The sequence below is a fragment of the Microcaecilia unicolor genome, chromosome 8 (assembly GCF_901765095.1).
Source record: "Microcaecilia unicolor chromosome 8, aMicUni1.1, whole genome shotgun sequence".
NCBI classification, from domain to species: domain Eukaryota; kingdom Metazoa; phylum Chordata; class Amphibia; order Gymnophiona; family Siphonopidae; genus Microcaecilia; species Microcaecilia unicolor.
This window is the reverse complement of record NC_044038.1, coordinates 158749939-158771085: the sequence shown is the minus strand read 5'-3', so window position 1 is coordinate 158771085 and position 21147 is coordinate 158749939. Positions and strand designations below refer to the sequence as shown.

The window sequence follows — 21147 nt, the reverse complement described above, 5'->3', positions numbered from 1 at the left end:
CTGAGGCGGGCCGCAGGGAGCCAAGAAAGTCTGCACTGATAATCCTGAGATACTGGAGACCATCGTTGAAGTAGATACTGTAGAGGTCTCAGGTGCGCTCTCGCCCATGGCACCACTTCCAAGGTGGCTGTCATCGATCCCAACAGCTGGACAATGTTCCAAGCTCGCGGGCGGGGCATCCTCAGGAGCAGATGGACCTGATTCTGAAGCTTGCACCGCCTTTGCTCGGGAAGGAACACATAGCCCGAGGCTGTGTCGAACCTGGCCCCCAAATATTCTAGAGATTGCGAGGGGGTCAGGTAACTTTTGGCCATATTGATGACCCAGCTCAGAGACTGAAGGACTGAAACCACTCTGGCTGTAGCTAGATGACTCTCTTTTTCTGAGTCTGCTCTGAAGAGCCAGTTGTCTATGTACGGGTGAACACGGATACCCTCTCGCCTGAGAAAGGCAGCTACTACCACCATTACCTTGGAGAAGGTTCGGGGAGCTGTGGCGAGGCCAAAAGGCAAGGCCCGAAACTGGAAATGTTTTCCCAACACCGCAAACCGCAGAAACTTCTGGTGCGGGGGCCAAATTGTTATGTGCAAGTAAGCTTCTTTCAGGTCCAGAGACGTGAGAAACTCTCCTGGCTGTACCGCCGCAATGACAGAGCGCAGGGTTTCCATGTGAAAATGCCGCACTCTTAAGGACTTGTTTAGCTCTTTTAAGTCCAGGATCGGGCGAAAAGACCCGCCTTTTCATGGCACCACAACGGAGTAGCGGCCTAGACCTTGTTCGGCAGGAGGCACCAGGGTCACAGCCCCTATCCGGCACAGACTGCGGCAGAACCGCATCGGGACTCCACAAACACGTCTCTCACCAGGGCATCGAATTCTATTCGGTATCCGTCTCTGATCAGGTCCAAGACCCACTGATCTGCGGAGATTTTGGCCCACTCCTCGAAAAAGAGGGAAAGTCTTCCTCCAATGACAGGAAACGAGGAGGGGGCCGGCGCACCATCATTGAGAGGGTCACCCCTGAACTCCAGGCCTTGAACCGGCAGCTGCGGAACGTTTGTCCGAGCGAAAGGAGTTTCTCTGCTGAAAGCGGGCACGCGAAGTGAACCCAGCAGCACGCCCCGGGAGGTACCTTCTAGCTTCACAGAAGCGAGGTCAGTAAGAGGAGCGGACCGCCTGACCCTTAGAGGAAGGCTTCGGCCTATCTGCGGGCAAGCACTGAGGTTTGGAATCCCCCAGGCCTCTAACAATGTTTTCCAGCTCCTCACCAAACAGGAGAAGGCCTTGAAAGGGCAACTTCACCAACCTTTGCTTAGAGGCCATGTCCGCCGCCCAATGTCGTAGCCAAAGAGTGCAGCAAACCGCCACTGCTACAGCCATTTGTTTAGCCGAAGCTCTGACCATATCATAAAGGGCGTCAGCCAAAAAGGACAAGGCCGACTCTATCCGCGGAGCCACTTCAGATAAGGTCTCCGTTCCATCACCGGGCTATTCCACTGCCTGCTGTAACCAAGCCAGGCAGGCTCTAGCAGCATAACAACTGCATGCAGACGCCCGAACAGTGAGACCTGCCAAATCAAAGGACCGCTTCACAGCTGAATCAAGCCTGCGGTCTTGAATATCCTTCAGGGCAACACCTCCTTCAACATGGAGGGTAGTTCTCTTTGTCACAGCTGTGACCAGGGCATCCACTTTAGACATTGCAAAGCGAGCCAAATGTTCCTCAGAGGGTATAATTGCCCCATAGCCCTGGCAACCTTCAAAGGTCCCTCGGGGTCAGCCCATTGAGCCGAAATAAGCTCTTGGATGGAGTCATGCAAAGGAAAGGCTCGAGCAGGCTTTCTGGTACTAGCCATCCTTGGATTAACAGAGGAGGCTGTGCTACTCCCAGGATCTTCAATCAAGAGGGCTTGTAAGGCATCTGAACTAAGTCCTGGCAGCTCCTCGCGGTGGAAAATCCTCACGGCAGACGGATCATCAAGCTCCTGTGGCAATTCTGCACCCAACTCTGGCTCCTCAGCCCAAGAAGTTCTGCCAGACCCCTCAGAATCCTCATAGCCCGACCATGGGGGGGAAAAGGGGGGGGGGGTGCGCCACACTCAGAAGGGGAATTAGTCCTTCTGCGTTTATCAGGAGGATAAGAAACAGGCAAAGCCAACTCCAAAAGGCCAGGATCCACCGGGGGAGGGGGGGGGGGGGGCAGGCAGAGGGTCCGAAGAACCCTGTGGAAGAGCTCTTTTAAGCATGTACGCCCTATGCAGCATTAAAACACAGTCAGGGGAGAAAACCGCTCCCTGACCGGCCCGGATCCTGCCCAGGGCTTTCAGCTTTAATATTAGCCTCACTCATAGGACCTCCCCCCCCCCCCCCCCCGGATTCAGGGCTCTCTGTCGCAACGGAGGCCGCGCTATGTGGAAAATCCAAAATGGCGTCTGCCAGCTCAGAGCGCAAAAGATCGCCGCTCGCCATGCTGGAGCCGGCTCTACCGTCTGTACAGCACGAATTATAGAGCCCCGCTGCTGATTTGCGCTTGCCACATTTAGAACAGCGCTTTACAGTCTCCGCAGCCATCGCCAAAAACGGCAGTAAAATTTAAAAATGGCGGTTCACGCCAAAAACATCCCGATCGCGGGCCCACTCCAGAGGAGTCAGAAAACACTTTTACCTCACTAGACCGAGTATCACAGCTCCGGTCCTGCAGAAGAATCTCAAGAAAAAAACCTCTTTTCCAAGATCGCTGCACTAAAGCGCGACGCAACTTTAATTATTTATTTATTTTAACACTGTGAGGAAAGCAGAGGCAAAAAGAGGTAAATAAAAACACTCCGGAGGCTCAGATAAGTGGGAAAGGCAGGGAAAGGCGAACCAATGTGCCTGCATCCACTGAGTGGGAAAGGACAGGGAAAAGCAAGCTAATATGTCCACATCTACAGGGGCATGGGTAAGGCAGGGAAAGGGCTGACCTATGTGCCTTCAAAGTGAAGCTGCTATAGCCTCTAACACCCCGGCTAACAACTGGCAAGCCAGGAGCCACCCCCAGGCAGATTTTGATGGTGCTCGAAGAAGCTGCAGCCACCCTGCTTGAAGAGATAGAGAATACTGAAGAGGCAGTGGAGCTAGCTGGCCATGAGGCACTGTGAAAAATTGAGTGCTCTCTATCTCCCCCTGTTGGTTGATGGACACAACCATACATAATGGCTTCATCTGCTTGATGACAAGGAACAAGTCTTCTCACATGTTTTCTGGAACAGACCATATGCCATTTTGGTTATTTTCCTCTGACCAGCTTTGAGTCTATCTCCTTGGCAAGATACATTCTCCAAAACTGAACAAAGTACTCAAAATGCAGTCTCACCAATGACTTGCACAGTGGCATTATCAGTTCCTTTTTAATGCTGGTTATACCCCTCTGAATGCAGCTAAACATCCTTCTGGCCAGGGATGTCACGAGGGTTGTGCGAGTATTGTGGTCACACAAGGCAGAAGGTAGGCAAGGGCACCAAAATTGTTTCCATTCATTGTTTCCTCTTCTTGGCTGCAATGCAATGTTATGTGCAGGGCACTGATGTGGTGGGGGAACGTTGCACAGGGTGTGAATCTGGATTGGTATGCTGCTGCTTTCTGGCCTTGGCCACTGCCTTGTCATACTATTTTGCCATCTTGAGATCCTTAGATACTAATCACTTTGAGGGTGTTTTTTTTCCTGATCTCAAACTTTAAAAAAAACAGAAAGCAATTGAAACTGATGAATTATGTGCAAAAGCAATGCTAAGAAAGAAAGAATGATAGAGGAAAGTGAAGGATATGCTTGTAATGGTAGTACTCTAAAGTTCTGCTTTAAGAGGTAAACATTTTAGCATGCTAAATATGAACATTGCAGAGAGGGGAAGAGAGATGTAAAAGTGACATTGCATATTTTTTTAGAGACACCCCCCTCCCCCAGGTTTTTCTTTACTAGATTTGCATTCTCCGATCATAATGTATGCCCTTCTCCCTCTACATTGACATGGACACACAAAAAATATACTCACTTAGAATGCCTGATATCAGGAATTGAACGATTAAGAGAAATTTGATCGCTCACATAGATATTGAAGCCATTTTCCCTATATGCCTGGTCACTTTGTTCAGCATCACCCAGTGGAAATGGTTTTCCATGTTCACCATTTCCTATAGAAAAGCAGAGAGACCATTTTCACTGGTCAATGTAAACTATATATTCACAGAATTGAATTAGTGATGAGCAGAAAACTAAAATAAGCATATGGACATGCATGTATTCCTTCGCTTTACCATCTGTCTCTTTCTCCTCATACACAAAGAGGCTAATAACAGGCCACATAACAGCAAGCAAGCATATAAATTGCGCACATTTTAAAAGAAAGTATTGATGTACCTACCACTGGCCCATCTTACATGTATTTTTAATGAAATCTGCACGTAAGCACTAATTCCTTCTCTGCTTTACCTCTGGGAACACCTCCATTCATTTGAGTAAAACTTACGGGCATACATGCACATGTGTACCCTTACCTGGATATAGTTCTATCATTAAAAAAAAAAATTCTGCACCTAAATCCAAGGTTATCCCCTTATTTATGGATAAAAGCCATACATAAGATCCAATATCTGGTCAACAAAATTGGTAAAATAGATTTAAAATTTGGTATATTAAACTTGAAAACGTTGTGCAACACCAAATTTCATCTTAATGTTTTAAAAATATACTTCCTCTGCATTAATTAAAACTCTTACTTTTATTTTACATATTCTTTAAATGCTCAGTGCTGCAGCTCCATATTTGTGTACAATGCAATTTATACAATTTATGTCACTTTCACCAATAAATCAGTTTGTGCAGTATTACAAACACTCAAAAATGTTATACTCTGCACAATCTACAGTCCTCAGCAGATAGCAACAAGAACATACACAATAACAACATAATATCACCACATATCCAAAGATCATACTGACAAATTTCTTTAATGGTACTGGAGATGCACAATGTCTGTGCGATATAATCTGTGTATCATTTCCAAATACAATGTGTCTGATGTAATTTTTGATGTTCTTGCCAATGTCTACCTCCAAGAGTTGAAAAGATCAACAAGAGTTTCCAAACAACTTGAAACTTTTCAACCTTCCTGACATCTCCCTTGCTATCAATGCTTTTTATGCAAACTATGACAATATCTGCATTTTTGAAATTATACTGATATTTAATTAGAAAATACAGTATATTTATGTAAAGGATGGACAACACAGTTACTTGGCTTGAAGCTAGAAATTCCCAGAACATAGTGTTTAAGCCTTTTATTTTTGAATAAAGGCCCACGGTTCCCAGCGATTGTGAAACAACACTGCTACACAAGTTTCATACATACCTGTCCTCTCCAAGTCTTTCTTTATTGATTCATAATTATGCCAGTCTTTTTTCCTTGGTCCATTTCCGTTGAAGTAATCCTTCTGATGTAAACGTAGATCCTTACAGAAAACAAGGAAAGAGGCATGTAAAATATAGTTTTGCATGAAATTTCATTCTGTAACATTCAAAACATTTTTTTATAGCAGCAACACATGCACTTTTCTCTCCACCAATTCAAGAAATGATCCTTGAGATAAGAAAACAACTAGTGACGTCCCTATAGATCATGCAACAAAGTAGCCTGACAGTTATAATGGCAGGTTGAGAACCAGGTAAGCATGGTTCAAATCCTACTGCAGCTCCTTGTGACCTTGGGAAAGTCACTTAACCCTCCATTGCCTTAGTTACAGAATGTGAGCTCTCCAGGGACAGAGAAATATCAACTTTACCCAAATGTAACTTGCCTTGACCTACAATTGTTATTTTTCAAACATATTCATTTCTATAATCATCACCTACTTAATCAGACATGTGGAGTAGCTTTTGGTTGAGTGAAGCATGGCTCAAAAACGTATACACATATAGTGAGGAAATCTATTGAAAGCACAACACCTTTTAATTACAAGACCTAGGAGTCAATTTTTGATGGGAGACTAATGGTACAACCCAAAAGCAACAAATCAATCATTAAATGGCTCCAAATAGCCTAATACATAAATCTAGTACATAGTGAGGCATATTTTCAAAGCACTTTGGGAGGCCAAGCGTTCGTCAGGGACGCCCTTCTTTTTTCCATTATCGCTTGAGGACGCCCATTTGTTAGGCATGCCCCAGTCCCGCCTTCGCTACGCCTCCTACACGCCCCCGGGAACTTTGGTCATCCCTGCAACGGGAAGCAGTTGGGGATGCCCAAAATCAGCTTTCGATTATGCTGATTTGGGCGACCCTGAGAGAAGGACGCCCATCTCACGATTTGCGTCAAAAGATGGGCGCCCTTCTCTTTCGAAAATAAGCCTGATAGTGTACAGACCCTAGACAGAACAATATACACAAATGCAGTACTTAGTAAGTTAAATGTACCCCCCCCCCCCCTTTTTAGGAAAATAGGCCTATCTTGTAGCACAACAGAAGAAGGGGAAGAGGGAGTAAAGAGGCTGGGGCCAGTGTAATCTGTACCACCACCCTCACTCCCCCCCATCATACTGGATATATATATATGCCTCCAATCCTAGGTAAACAGAAGCCACAAAAGAGGGGCTAGTGTGGAAAATAAAACTCAAAAAACAAACATTTTTTTTTTCAATAAACCTATAGTAAACCTTTTCAAATCTGCCCGTTATACCTCCCTGTACCCTCCCATTTACCTCTCCAACCAGTAGTGCAGCCATCATTCAGCTATTTAAAAATCAGACTACGCTGCCTATAGGTAAGAGCACTCCAATATGGTTCCCAAATTGCTTGGAATAGAGATGACCTAGAAGAATCCTGAGACCCCCCCCCCCCCCCCCACACACACCTTCTTTCAAAAAGAGGCAGACTTACATTAAATCATGCCACTGTGATGGACTAGGTGCATGATCCTTCTCCCCTATTACTATTGTTTTAATTTGGACGTCCATGACTGCACTTGCATGTTTTTTTTTTGGACGTCCCTGACTGCACTTGCATGTTTTTTTTTCTTCCGATTTTTGCTCTCTGCATGGGTCCCACACAGCACCAACTAAACTAAAATTGCTCCGGGGACCTGCATACTGCTGTCATGGAGCTAGGTATGATATTTCAGGCTGGCACAGAGGCATCTCAGGGGGACCAGTGCACTACGAATGCTGGCCCTTCCCACGACCAAATGGCTTGGATTAGGTCCGTTTTTGAGATGGCCGGCAGCGGTTTCGATTATCGCTGAAAACCGCGGACGGCCATCTCTAGGTCCAGCGATCTCACCATTTGTGTCGTCTATCTCTAGAGTCGACACAAATGATGGGATTTCAGCGGGCCGAACCGTATAATCAAAACCGAAGATGGACGGCCATCTCGTTTCGATTTTACGGTTCGCTCCGCCTCTTCACGGAGCCGTCTCCAGAGATGGACGTTTTTACACATGGGCGTTCGCGTTCGATTATGCCCCTCTAAATGAAACAGCAGCTCCAAAACATATGAGCTAGTGTTGTCCTAGGAGCATTACATTTGAGACATTCACCTCTTGCAGCTAAATGAGCCTATAAAACCTCCAAGGAGGCATATATACTCTCAGCAACAGATTATATTCCAGTTCTCAATACTCTGTTAACAGTGATCAGGGGGAGATGGAGAACACAATCTCAAATGATTTCCGGTTCAACTTCACATAAAAGATCAGCCCCCCATGCCTCAGCCACCTGTGCGAATGGGAGGTCAGCCAGTAGTACTTCAAAAAATGAGTAAAAATGCTTCAGCTGGAGCTATAGCTCATCTTTTATTTGCAGACATTTATCCAAAGCTTGTGCTCTATCCATCGTTAAAGAGAACTGTGGTAGACTACGGATATAATGCACTAATTGGACATAAGCATAAAAGTCAGTGGGCTTGAGGTTGTGGGAGGCCTGGTTTGGAATGAGTATCTAAAAAGTCTCCCATTCAGAACAATTCTCCCCTCCCCCCAAGTAAGAAAGTACAAAGCATAGAACCTGACAGAAAATCTAAGTTCCTCACTATCATTAGCTGGGGTGAATGCTCTGGATCCCCCAAAAATCGTTTGTGGGGCTGCTTCCAGACCCATCTCATGTATTCTCTCACCACATGCTTTTTATGGATTCTAATAACTCAGCAGGTGCATGCAAGAGATATAAGGCTGACACAGGGAAACAGCAAAGTAAATTCCAGCTGTGTGAGGGTAAATATGTCCGTCTTGAGCACCCAATCTCTAATATGTCACATTCCACGTGCCAAACTGTATCGAACCAAATCCAACAGATCCCAACCTCCCTTGATATGAGGCAAAAGTAAACCCCCAATAGCAATCTTAGCTTTTTCTCCCCTCCAGAGAAATGACCGCAGTGCTCTGTAAACATGCTGCCTATCGTTATACTTAAAGGAAATAGGTAAGGTCTGGAATAAGTAAAGCCACTGTGGGACTATCAGCATATTATAAACCAATATTCTCCCCGAGAGCATGAGGGGCAACTTTTCCCATATGCCCAATGTGTTCAAGATAGCTTTGAGCAGAAGTCTAATATTCATTTCACAGACAGTGTCCAGGTTTGCAGGAATATTAGCCACCAAGCATCTTACTTCATCTCCTACCGCTTTTAATGAACATCTTTCCCAGTATTGTTCAACTCGAAAGTTAAGGGGCAGAGCTTCAGACTTTGTTACATTAAGTTTTAAACCTTAAATCCTCCTGAATGCTTGAAAAGTTTGTATTATAACATGAGAAACCACCAGTTTGGAGTTTATTACAGTCATCATAATACCGTCATGTAGTGGGAACACGCAAGTATTTACAGTATTTGACATATTCCCTCCCCGCCTGTATACCTGTATATTCGGATTATGTTTTAAGGTTAATAAAAGGGGTTCCAAAAATAAGGTGTACATCAAAAGGGAGAGAGCACATCCCTATCTGGTTCCCCTATTTAGGGCAAAACTGTCCGATGGTTGTCCATTAATCAAGAACTTTGGAAGGATAAGTGCTTTGAAAATATGCCTCCATGAATCCCAAAACAATTCAGAAATCTGAACAAATAGGACCATTCCACTCTATCAAAAGCAATTTCGGATTGGAATCAATGCTAATCGCTAGTCTGGGTGCCGTGTATGATCGCCAGAATTAGTTTTCTAATGTTCACCACTGCTTGTCTACCCTGGATAACCCCACCTGCTCAGAGCCTATTAAGGATGGCATAGATTTCACTAGTCTATCCATCATGACTTTTGCTAAGATTTTAAGATCTACATTCAGCGAAGATATAGGACAATACGATTTGTGGTACATAGGGTCTTTCCCTGGTTTTGGAAGCACTGTAATAAGGGCTTGATTTTGTATAGCTAAAAAGAGCAAAACTGAAATTGCCTGCAAATAGTATGCCTCAAGAGGGCCTATTAAGTGGGATTTCCAAAGTTAAAAATAATTCCCACTATAGCCATCTGATCCTGGTGACTTATGTAACTTCAACTGGGATATGTTTTTGAATCTCCAGCCCAGAATTGGGGGCATTCAATGATTTAACAGCCTCCTCATACAACAGACGTAATGGGATTCCAGATAAATATGCATCTAATTGTACATCAGTGCACTGAGTTTCTGAGCTGTAGAAATTCATGTAAAAAGTTTAAAATGCTTTTTCAATTTTCCCTCTTTGAATAGCTTTCCATTCTTGTCTTTTAGCGCCATAATGTGGCTTGCTCCTGTCCCGCTAATAGGTAGGCAGAATGTTGACAGATGTCCTCTTGTCCAACTTTCACTGTGCAGAATCCTCATCTGTGAGCCACTTTGCTAAGTAAGGTTCCATTACTGCCTCCGGAAAACCTAGGAATCTAATGTTATTTTGCTGTGACCTGTTTTCCAGATCGTTGATCTTCTCCTCATAGGTGTATTTCAGGCTGCAGAGCTGCGACAATTCTCCCCGATTCTTCTGAACAGAACCCACTGTGCCACCCATCCTTTGTTCTAGCTTTGAGACCCTGCCAGTGAATCTAGCTACTGACTGTGATAAGATTTGCATTAACAGAGTTAAGTTTTTGGTCTAAAGCAAAAACTACCTGTTAATCTATTCAAAAAGTCTGTTAGCTGTGTGGAGCCTTCCAAAGCTGCATCCACAATCTTAGGTTCACACAGTACCAGAACCTTCACTCTGTCCATATACTATTCCTTTCCAATTGATGCTCCCCTAAGAGTTCCAAGAAGCAGATTTAAGATGCTGGGACTGAAATTGCAAGAGAGGGTCACAGATCTCAAGGAAGACACTATTCTCCTGGATCACTGCATCACAATATGGCAATATGTGACTCCCAACTCCAGTACCAGTCATAAAATTGAAAATAAAAAAACCAGAGTCCAAACTGTTATTCAATCACCATGCTCTCTTGAGAATTCTGAATAGACCTTAAAATTGCAACTTGAAGCCTTAAGACTTTTGTGCTTGAAAAATCATGCACTTGGTTTGTCATCGGTCTAATTGTCTTTTCAATTATATCTATTTTTATCCATCTAAGTCAAAAAACTTGACAAAACATCATGACTCAGCTCCTTCACTTGCCAACCAGCGATGTTACCAAACTTGACTAAATCAGATTAGATGGATAAAGATAGATGCCATTGAAAAGACAATTAGACCGATAATGAACCAAGTACACGATTTTTGAAGCACAAAAGTCTTAAGGCTTAGAGTTGCACTGCTGAGTTTTATTCGGGATTCTCAAGAGAGCGTGGTGATTGAGTAACAATTTGTACTCTGGTTTATTTATTTTCAATTCTTTTTAAAATTGCTGCATCTTCAGGACATAATGGGCAGTACTGCTACTATTTTACAAAAGGATCTATGTTTGGCAAAGCCTCTTGTAAAATACTATGGGAATTCTTCACATGGGATGTGTAAATTTCTCCTTCCATGTACTATGTAAAATCTGTTTTCATATTAATACGTTGCCACATGCTTCAGCCCCTCCTATAATTAGCAGAGAGTAATAAACCAGTACATGTGTTTCCACAGTTCTCAACTGATCGAGAGTCTGCCAAGCTACCTGCACAAACATCTATCGAACTCCCACTTTCCTATCTGAAATAAAATTTCATTTTCTTTATTTCCCCCCCCCCCCCCTCCAACTTTGTTTTGTATTGTAAACTGCTTAGAAATTCCTCTGATTGGGTGGTATATTGAACACTAAATAAGACCATCAAAACAGATTTTCATAAATGGAAAACCAGAACAATGCTTAAAATGATGGCTAAAGCGAATGCTACATACCTGTAGAAGGTATTCTCCGAGGACAGCAGGCTGATTGTTCTCACTGATGGGTGATGTCCACGGCAGCCCCTCCAATCGGAAACTTCTCTAGCAAAGTCCTTTGCTAGTCCTCGCGCGCCCGCGCGCACCGCGCATGCGCAGCCGTCTTCCCGCCCGAAACCGGCTCGAGCCGGCCAGTCCAGTATGTAGCAAGACAATACACTTCAAGGGAAGACACAACTCCAACGGGGAGGCGGGCGGGTTTGTGAGAACAATCAGCCTGCTGTCCTCGGAGAATACCTTCTACAGGTATGTAGCATTCGCTTTCTCCGAGGACAAGCAGGCTGCTTGTTCTCACTGATGGGGTATCCCTAGCCCCCAGGCTCACTCAAAACAACAACCATGGTCAATTGGGCCTCGCAATGGCGAGGACATAACTGAGATTGACCTAAAAAATTTACCAACTAACTGAGAGTGCAGCCTGGAACAGAACAAACAGGGCCCTCGGGGGGTGGAGTTGGATCCTAAAGCCCAAACAGGTTCTGAAGAACTGACTGCCCGAACCGACTGTCGCGTCGGGTATCCTGCTGCAGGCAGTAATGAGATGTGAATGTGTGGACAGATGACCACGTCGCAGCTTTGCAAATTTCTTCAATGGAGGCTGACTTCAAGTGGGCTACCGACGCAGCCATGGCTCTAACATTATGAGCCGTGACATGACCCTCAAGAGCCAGCCCCGCCTGGGCGTAAGTGAAGGAAATGCAATCTGCTAGCCAATTGGATATGGTGCATTTCCCCACAGCCACTCCACTCCTATTGGGATCAAAAGAAACAAACAATTGGGCGGACTGTCTGTGGGGCTGTGTCCGCTCCAGGTAGAAGGCCAATGCTCTCTTGCAGTCCAATGTGTGCAGCTGACGTTCAGCAGGGCAGGAATGAGGACGGGGAAAGAATGTTGGCAAGACAATTGACTGGTTCAGATGGAACTCCGACACGACCTTCGGGAAGAACTTAGGGTGAGTGCGGAGGACTACTCTGTTATGATGAAATTTGGTGTAAGGGGCCTGGGCTACCAGGGCCTGAAGCTCACTGACTCTACGAGCTGAAGTAACTGCCACCAAGAAAATGACCTTCCAGGTCAAGTACTTCAGATGGCAGGAATTCAGTGGCTCAAAAGGAGGTTTCATCAGCTGGGTGAGAACGACATTGAGATCCCATGACACTGTAGGAGGCTTGACAGGGGGCTTTGACAAAAGCAAACCTCTCATGAAGCGAACAACTAAAGGCTGTCCTGAGATCGGCTTACCTTCCACATGGTAATGGTATGCACTGATTGCGCTAAGGTGAACTCTTACAGAGTTGGTCTTGAGACAAGACTCAGACAAGTGCAGAAGGTATTCAAGCAGGGTCTGTGTAGGACAAGAGCGAGGAGCTAGGGCCTTGCTGTCACACCAGACGGCAAACCTCCTCCACAGAAAGAAGTAACTCCTCTTAGTGGAATCTTTCCTGGAAGCAAGCAAGACGCGGGAGACACCCTCTGACAGACCCAAAGAGGCAAAGTCTACGCTCTCAACATCCAGGCCGTGAGAGCCAGGGACTGGAGGCTGGGATGCAGAAGAGCCCCTTCGTCCTGCGTGATGAGGGTCGGAAAACACTCCAATCTCCACGGTTCTTCGGAGGATAACTCCAGAAGAAGAGGGAACCAGATCTGACGCGGCCAAAAAGGAGCAATCAGAATCATGGTGCCTCGGTCTTGTTTGAGTTTCAACAAAGTCTTCCCCACCAGAGGAATGGGAGGATAAGCATACAGCAGGCCCTCCCCCCAATCCAGGAGGAAGGCATCCGATGCCAGTCTGCCGGGGGCCTGAAGCCTGGAACAGAACTGAGGGACTTTGTGGTTCACTCGAGATGCGAAGAGATCCACCAAGGGGGTGCCCCACGCTTGGAAGATCTGGCGCACCACCTGGAGTTGAGCGACCACTCGTGAGGTTGCATAATCCGGCTCAGTCTGTCGGCCAGACTGTTGTTTACGCCTGCCAGATATGTGGCTTGGAGCACCATGCCGAGACGGCGAGCCCAGAGCCACATGCTGACGGCTTCCTGACACAGGGGGCGAGATCCGGTGTCCCCCTGCTTGTTGACATAGTACATGGCAACCTGGTTGTCTGTCTGAATTTGGATAATTTGATGGGACAGCCGATCTCTGAAAGCCTTCAGAGCGTTCCAAATCGCTCGCAACTCCAGGAGATTGATCTGTAGACCGCGTTCCTGGAGGGACCAGCTTCCTTGGGTGTGAAGCCCATCGACATGAGCTCCCCATCCCAGGAGAGACGCATCCGTTGTCAGCACTTTTTGTGGCTGAGGAATTTGGAAAGGACGTCCCAGAGTCAAATTGGACCAGATTGTCCACCAATACAGGGATTCGAGAAAACTCGTGGACAGGTGGATCACGTCTTCTAGACCCCCAGCAGCCTGATACCACTGGGAGGCTAGGGTCCATTGAGCAGATCTCATGTGAAGACGGGTCATGGGAGTCACATGAACTGTGGAGGCCATGTGGCCCAGCAATCTCAACATCTGCCGAGCTGTGATCTGCTGGGACGCTCGCACCCGCGAGACGAGGGACAACAAGTTGTTGGCCCTCGTCTCTGGGAGATAGGCGCGAGCCGTCCGAGAATCCAGCAGAGCTCCTATGAATTCGAGTTTCTGCACTGGGAGAAGATGGGACTTTGGATAATTTATCACAAACCCCAGTAGCTCCAGGAGGCGAATAGTCATCTGCATGGACTGCAGGGCTCCTGCCTCGGATGTGTTCTTCACCAGCCAATCGTCGAGATATGGGAACACGTGCACCCCCAGCCTGCGAAGTGCCGCTGCTACCACAGCTAGGCACTTTGTGAACACCCTGGGCGCAGAGGCGAGCCCAAAGGGTAGCACACAGTACTGGAAGTGGCGTGTGCCCAACTGAAATCGCAGATACTGTCTGTGAGCTGGCAGTATCGGGATGTGTGTGTAGGCATCCTTCAAGTCCAGAGAGCATAGCCAATCGTTTTGCTGAATCATGGGGAGAAGGGTGCCCAGGGAAAGCATCCTGAACTTTTCTTTTACGAGATATTTGTTCAGGGCCCTTAGGTCTAGGATGGGACGCATCCCCCCTGTTTTCTTTTCCACAAGGAAGTACCTGGAATAGAATCCCAGCCCTTCTTGCCCGGATGGCACGGGCTCGACTGCATTGGCGCTGAGAAGGGCGGAGAGTTCCTCTGCAAGTAGCTGCCTGTGCTGGAAGCTGTAAGACTGAGCTCCCGGTGGACAATTTGGAGGTTTTGAGGCCAAATTGAGGGTGTATCCTTGCCGGACTATTTGAAGAACCCACTGGTCGGAGGTTATGAGAGGCCACCTTTGGTGAAAAGCTTTCAACCTCCCCCCGACTGGCAGGTCGCCCGGCACTGACACTTGGATGTCGGCTATGCTCTGCTGGAGCCAGTCAAAAGCTCGCCCCTTGCTTTTGCTGGGGAGCCGCGGGGCCTTGCTGAGGCGCACGCTGCTGACGAGAGCGAGCGCGCTGGGGCTTAGCCTGGGCCGCAGGCTGTCGAGAAGGAGGATTGTACCTACGCTTACCAGAAGCATAGGGAACAGTCTTCCTTCCCCCAAAAAATCTTCTACCTGTAGAGGTAGATGCTGAAGGCTGCCGGCGGGAGAACTTGTCGAATGCGGTGTCCCGCTGGTGGAGATGCTCTACCACCTGTTCGACCTTCTCTCCAAAAATGTTATCCGCACGGCAAGGCGAGTCCGCAATCCGCTGCTGGAGTCTATTCTCCAGGTCGGCGGCACGCAGCCATGAGAGCCTGCGCATCACCACACCTTGAGCAGCGGCCCTGGACGCAACATCAAAGGTGTCATACATCCCTCTGGCCAGGAATTTTCTGCACGCCTTCAGCTGCCTGACCACCTCCTGAAAAGGCTTGGCCTGCTCAGGGGGAAGAGCATCAACCAAGCCCGCCAACTGCCGCACATTGTTCCGCATATGTATGCTCGTGTAGAGCTGGTACGACTGAATTTTGGCCACGAGCATAGAAGAATGGTAGGCCTTCCTCCCAAAGGAGTCTAAGGTTCTAGGGTCTTTGCCCGGGGGCACCGAAGCATGCTCCCTAGAACTCTTAGCCTTCTTTAGGGCCAAATCCACAACTCCAGAGTCATGAGGCAACTGGGTGCGCATCAGCTCTGGGTCCCCATGGATCCGGTACTGGGACTCGATCTTCTTGGGAATGTGGGGATTACTTAGTGGCTTGGTCCAGTTCGCAAGCAATGTCTTTTTTAGGACATGGTGCAAGGGAACAGTGGACGCTTCCTTAGGTGGAGAAGGATAGTCCAGGAGCTCGTCCTCCACAACCACCGGGAAGGGGATGGCCGTAGACATCTCCCGGACAAAGGAAGCGAAAGACAGACTCTCAGGAGGAGAAAGCTGCCTTTCAGGAGAGGGAGTAGGATCAGAAGGAAGACCCTCAGACTCCTCGTCCGAGAAATATCTGGGGTCTTCCTCTTCCTCCCACGAGGCCTCACCCTCGGTGTCAGACACAAGTTCACGAACCTGTGTCTGCAACCTCGCCCGGCTCGACTCCGTGGAGCCACGTCCACGATGGGGGCGTCGAGAGGTAGACTCCCTCGCCCGCATCGGCGAAGCTCCCTCCGCCGACGTAGTTGGGGAGCCCTCCTGGGAGGTGGCCGCAGTCGGCACCGCACGCGGTACCGACGTCGGGGACCTCACCCCGGGCGATGGGCCAGCCGGCGCCACGCTCGACGGTACCGGAGGCGCAAGCACCGCCGGTACCGGAGGGGAAGGGCGCAACAGCTCTCCCAGAATCTCTGGGAGAACGGCCCGGAGGCTCTCGTTCAGAGCGGCTGCAGAGAAAGGCAAAGAGGTCGATGCAGGCGTCGACGTCAGAACCTGTTCCGGGCGAGGAGGCTGGTCCGGGCTGTCCAGAGTGGAGCGCATCGACACCTCCTGAACAGAGGGTGAGCGGTCCTCTCGGTGCCGATGCCTGCTGGGTGCCGACTCCCTCGGCGACCCAGAGCTCTCGGTGCCGACGCGGGGAGGCGACCGGTGTCGATGCTTCTTCGACTTCTTCCGAAGCATGTCACCGGAGCTCCCCGGCACCGACGAGGAGGACGTAGAATCCAGCCGTCGCTTCCTCGGGGCCGAGGCCGAAGGAGGTCGGTCTCGGAGGGGCTGTACCGCAGGAGCCCTCAGGGTAGGAGGAGACCCACCCGAAGGCTCACCGCCACCAGCAGGGGAATGGACAGCCCTCACCTGCACTCCTGACGATGCACCACCGTCCGACGACATCAGCAGACGAGGTCCCGGTACCACCGACGTCGATGCAGTCGTCCGATACCTTGGCGCCGATGCAGAGGCCCGATGCCTCGATGCACTCGATACAGTGGCGGCCAAGGAAGATGGTCTGGACGCTGACGACGTCGATGCACTCGAAGATCCCGGTGCCGATGCCGACGAAGAGCCCGAGAACAACACGTTCCACTGGGCTAATCTCGCTACCTGAGTCCGCCTTTGAAGCAGGGAACACAGACTACAGTTCTGAGGGCGGTGCTCGGCCCCCAGACACTGAAGACACGACGAGTGTCTATCAGTGAGCGAGATTACCCGGGCGCACTGGGTGCACTTCTTGAAGCTGCTGGAAGGCTTCGATGTCATGGGCGGAAAAATCACGCCGGCGAAATCAAAATCTGAAATGACGGAAAAAGAGCACCAAAAAATTTAGAAGGGAGAAAATCTCGACCGAGGCCGAAAAGAGGCCTACCCCGACGACGAAAGAAAACTTATCGGGGGCAAAAAGCTGGAAGTACGGGAAGGGGTGGTCTGAAACCCGGGGGGGGGGGGTTTCCGAAGCACTTCCCGACACTTTAAAGACTTTTTCCGAAGAAAAAACACGTCAAAAATAAATTTGGACGCGCGAGGTCGACTTTCCGGGGCTCGACACGGCGAAACACGACCGTACCGAGTGCGGACAAAAGAAGACTGGCCGGCTCGAGCCGGTTTCGGGCGGGAAGACGGCCGCGCATGCGCGGTGCGCACGGGCGCGCGAGGACTAGCAAAGGACTTTGCTAGAGAAGTTTCCGATTGGAGGGGCTGCCGTGGACGTCACCCATCAGTGAGAACAAGCAGCCTGCTTGTCCTCGGAGAAACAATATTCTGTTAATACTGTGTCACCCATGAGTTAATTCTAATTGCCTATCTTCATGTATCTTTATTCAAATACATTTATATGACAAGGTATATTTAGGAAGAAAAAAAGCCTCAGAACCTATATCAAACATTCATTAATTCTTGTGCTTATCAAATCTAGTCATAGGCTAAAATATCTTCTCTTTTGAGACCCTGAGAAAGAAGAACTTATTACAAAAAAAACATTAATTAAATTTATCTGAAAAATGCTTGTGGAAATGGACTGATATTTTTCAGATAAGTTTAATTAAATGTTTTCTTAATAAGAGGTTTTTTTCTCACTGTCTGAAAAGGGAGGGATTTTTTTAGCTTATGACTGGATTTGATAAGCACAAGAATTAATGAGTGCTTGATATAAGTTCTGAGACTGTTTTCCTTCCTAATATATATCTTCTCACGTACCTCCTCTTGCTGTTCCCTGCTGGTGTCATCGCATCCTGCCTCCTGCACCTGTGTCATGTGATTACCTATGTAAGAGTTACCTGCCAGAAGACCCCTGTATTAAAAAACTGCCTACGGCATACATCTGCTATATTTCTGTGCTTGCTTGAGTGTCGGTGCTTAGAATTGTTTGTTTTTTCACTGACTCTTGCTGTTCCCTGCTGGTGTCATCTCATCCTGTCTCCCGCACCAGTGTCACATCATTACCTACATAAGATTTTTCCACCAGAAGATCCCCCCCCCCTTTTTTTTAACTGCCTGTGGTGTTGGGCGGGCAGTGAAGGGGTGCACACAAGGAGCAGGTTGTGTTCCTTGCGGCAAACTCTGGGGGCAATATCTTTACCTTTCCTTTTACCTGCTTCCCTCAGTCCTTTGGATGGCTCCAACATGCACTTCTTATCCCCTCTTATGGCAACCAGATCCCAGTTGTCTTTGGATGGCAGCCTCCTCAATTACCCCAGGAATCCTCCTCTTGTCACTGACTTACTGTCAGTCTACTTCTGCCCCCTCCACTCTCTTAATAGACCTACACCTCTATTATTAGGACTTCTCAACTGCAACTCACGTCGGTCTACTCTCCTACATGATCTTCTTTCTGACTCTCAGCTTCTCTTCTGCCTCACTGAGATATGGTTTTGTGATGGCGAGGAGGCTTACCTTTACCAATGCTTCCCTCTGGTTTTTCCGCTCTTCACACTGCCAGGTCCACCAGGAAGGGAGGTGGGGTTGCCCTATGCTTTATCTCCTCTTTTTCCCTGTCCCAGATCCCTTAGTACCTTTTCATATTCTGATCTATTAGCTGTAAATATTTTTTTCTCCCCTAAAACTAATGCTCCTCATCTGCAACAGTCCCCACTCCATTCCTAAAGAAGGATGGGACACTCTTCTCCAGTCACTGGCCGATGCCACATCAGAGTTTTCCAACCTTCTCATTCTGGTTGACTTGAACATTTATGTTGATGATCCCTCTTCCTTCAGGATGTCCTCATTTCATGCTTTCTTGGATGACGTGGAGGGGCATAATCGAAAGGGACACCCAGGTTTTGCTGAGGACATCCTCGCAAAACATCCCGGTGGAGGGGTGGGGAAACCTGTATTATTGAAACAAGATGGGCGTCCATCTTTCATTTCGATAATACAGTCGGGGACACCCAAATCTTGATATTTAGGTCGTCCTTAGAGATGGTCATCCCTAGACTTGGTTGTGTCTGATTTTTGGCGATAATGGAAACCAAGGACACCCATCTCAGAAACAACCAAATCCAAGCCTTTTGGTCGTGGGAGGAGCCAGCATTCGTAGTGCACTGGTCCCCCCTGACATGCCAGGACACCAACCGAGCACCATAGGAGGCATTGCAGTGGACTTCAGAAATTGCTCCCAGGTACATAGCTCCCTTACTTTATGTGCTGAGCCCCCCAAACTCCCCCCAAAACCCACTACCCACAACTGTACACCACTACCATAGCCCCTACGGGTGAAGGGGGCACCTAGATGTGGGTACAGTGGGTTTCTGGTGGGTTTTGGAGGGCTCACATTTACCACCACAAGTGTAACAGGTAGGGCGGAATGGGCCTGGGTCCGCCTGCCTGAGGTGCACTGCACTCACTAAAACTGCTCCAGGGACCTGCATACTGCTGTGATGGACCTGAGAATGACATTTGAGGCTGGCACAAAACATTTTTAAAGATGTTTTTTGAGGGTGGGAGGGGGTGAGTGAAACTGGGGGAGTAAGGGGAAGTGATCCCCGATTCTCTCCGGTGGTCATCTGGTCAGTTTGGGCACCTTTTTGTGGCTTGGTCATAAGAAAAACAGGACCAGATAAAGTCATCCAAGTGCTCGTCAGGGACACCCTTTTTTTTCCATTATGGGTCGAGGACACCCATGTATTAGGCACCAAGTCCCGCCTTTGCTATGCCTCCGACACGCCCCCGTGAACTTTGGTTGTCCCCGCAATGGAAAGCAGTTGGGACACCCAAAATCTGCTTTAGATTATGCCGATTTGGGCGACCCTGTGAGAAGGACGCCCATCTTCCGATTTGTGTCAAAAGATGGGTGTCCTTCTCTTTCGAAAATGAGCCTGATAGGCATCACTCAGTTGGTGCCCTTCTCCACTTGCACCACTGGACACATGCTTGATTTGGTTTTGCTCCATAAATCCTCTTTATTAGCCGCCTCTCAATTTTCTTCCTTCTCCCTCGCTTGGACTGACCATTTACTGGCCACCTTCTCTTTTTCATGACTTGTTGGATGCCCCAAACCTGTCTCCATTAGGTCTTCCTGTCCACATTTTCCATACCACAAACCTTCTACCTTTCCCCCTTTATTTTTTGCATTTTCCTGTGATTTCTTTGACCTGTCACTTGCTGACACAGTCTCCAGTTGGGACTCCACCTTGAGTTCCCAATTTTGTTGGTCAGTCCAAGCCCACATTTCCCACACTCTCAACCCTAGGTCCAGAAAGTCCCCCTGATACCATGAGGGCCTCCTCCATCTCAAGCGTCAGGTTCGGAGAGCTAAGCGCCTTTGGCGCTGTGACCCTTCCTCTTGTCGTTTAAGAGACTAGCATCTCGCTGTTGTTCATACCAATAATGGCCACTGTTTTGCCACTTTGGCTTCTTCATGGAGGAATAAAATAAACTAGTATCCCACTTACATTTCTATCATCTTTATTATTTCTAAAATGTTAAAATAGTCTTATATATTAACTTATCTGAAAGGGCTCTGTCATTATCGACCAGCTTTCCTCTTATCTTTGTTATTATTATTTTTTTTTTAAATAAACACAGTTCGGACGATATTCAGCACGAGTTAACCAGCTAAGAACGGCTGCCAATTGGTTAACTTGTGTCTTGGCAGATAACTGGTCACCGCTGCTGAAAATGCCCAGTTAGCACTGAATAAGGCCGGTGATGTTGGGGGCATGACCGTTTAAGTCCCAATATCTGGAGCTTAACCAGCCAGGTTTAGCTGCCAAATAAGGCCACATAGGAAGTAGGACTATCTTTGCCCGCTAAGCCATGGCCGGTTAAGTCTGAATTTTGACTTAACCAGTCATGTACTAGTCGGCGTTGAAAAATCCAGATATTCAATGCGGTTGATGGAAATGACCCAGTACAGAATACCCGGGTTGAACATTGGCAGTGGGCAGTAGAAGCGCTACCTGCCATTGGTTGAAT

At 47.9% G+C, this 21147-nt stretch overlaps 1 protein-coding gene across 1 annotated transcript in view; it reads right to left on the bottom strand.

The window, feature by feature from the left end:
- GALNT10 (polypeptide N-acetylgalactosaminyltransferase 10) overlaps positions 1-21147 on the bottom strand; it is a 293160-nt gene that overhangs the window by 187342 nt on the left and 84671 nt on the right. Inside the window, exons 2-3 of the mRNA XM_030211003.1 lie at positions 5387-5486; positions 4031-4169 (exon numbers count right to left, since the gene is read on the bottom strand). Coding sequence (XP_030066863.1) covers positions 4031-4169; positions 5387-5486 — 239 coding nt within the window. The remainder of the gene's footprint in view (positions 1-4030; positions 4170-5386; positions 5487-21147) is intronic.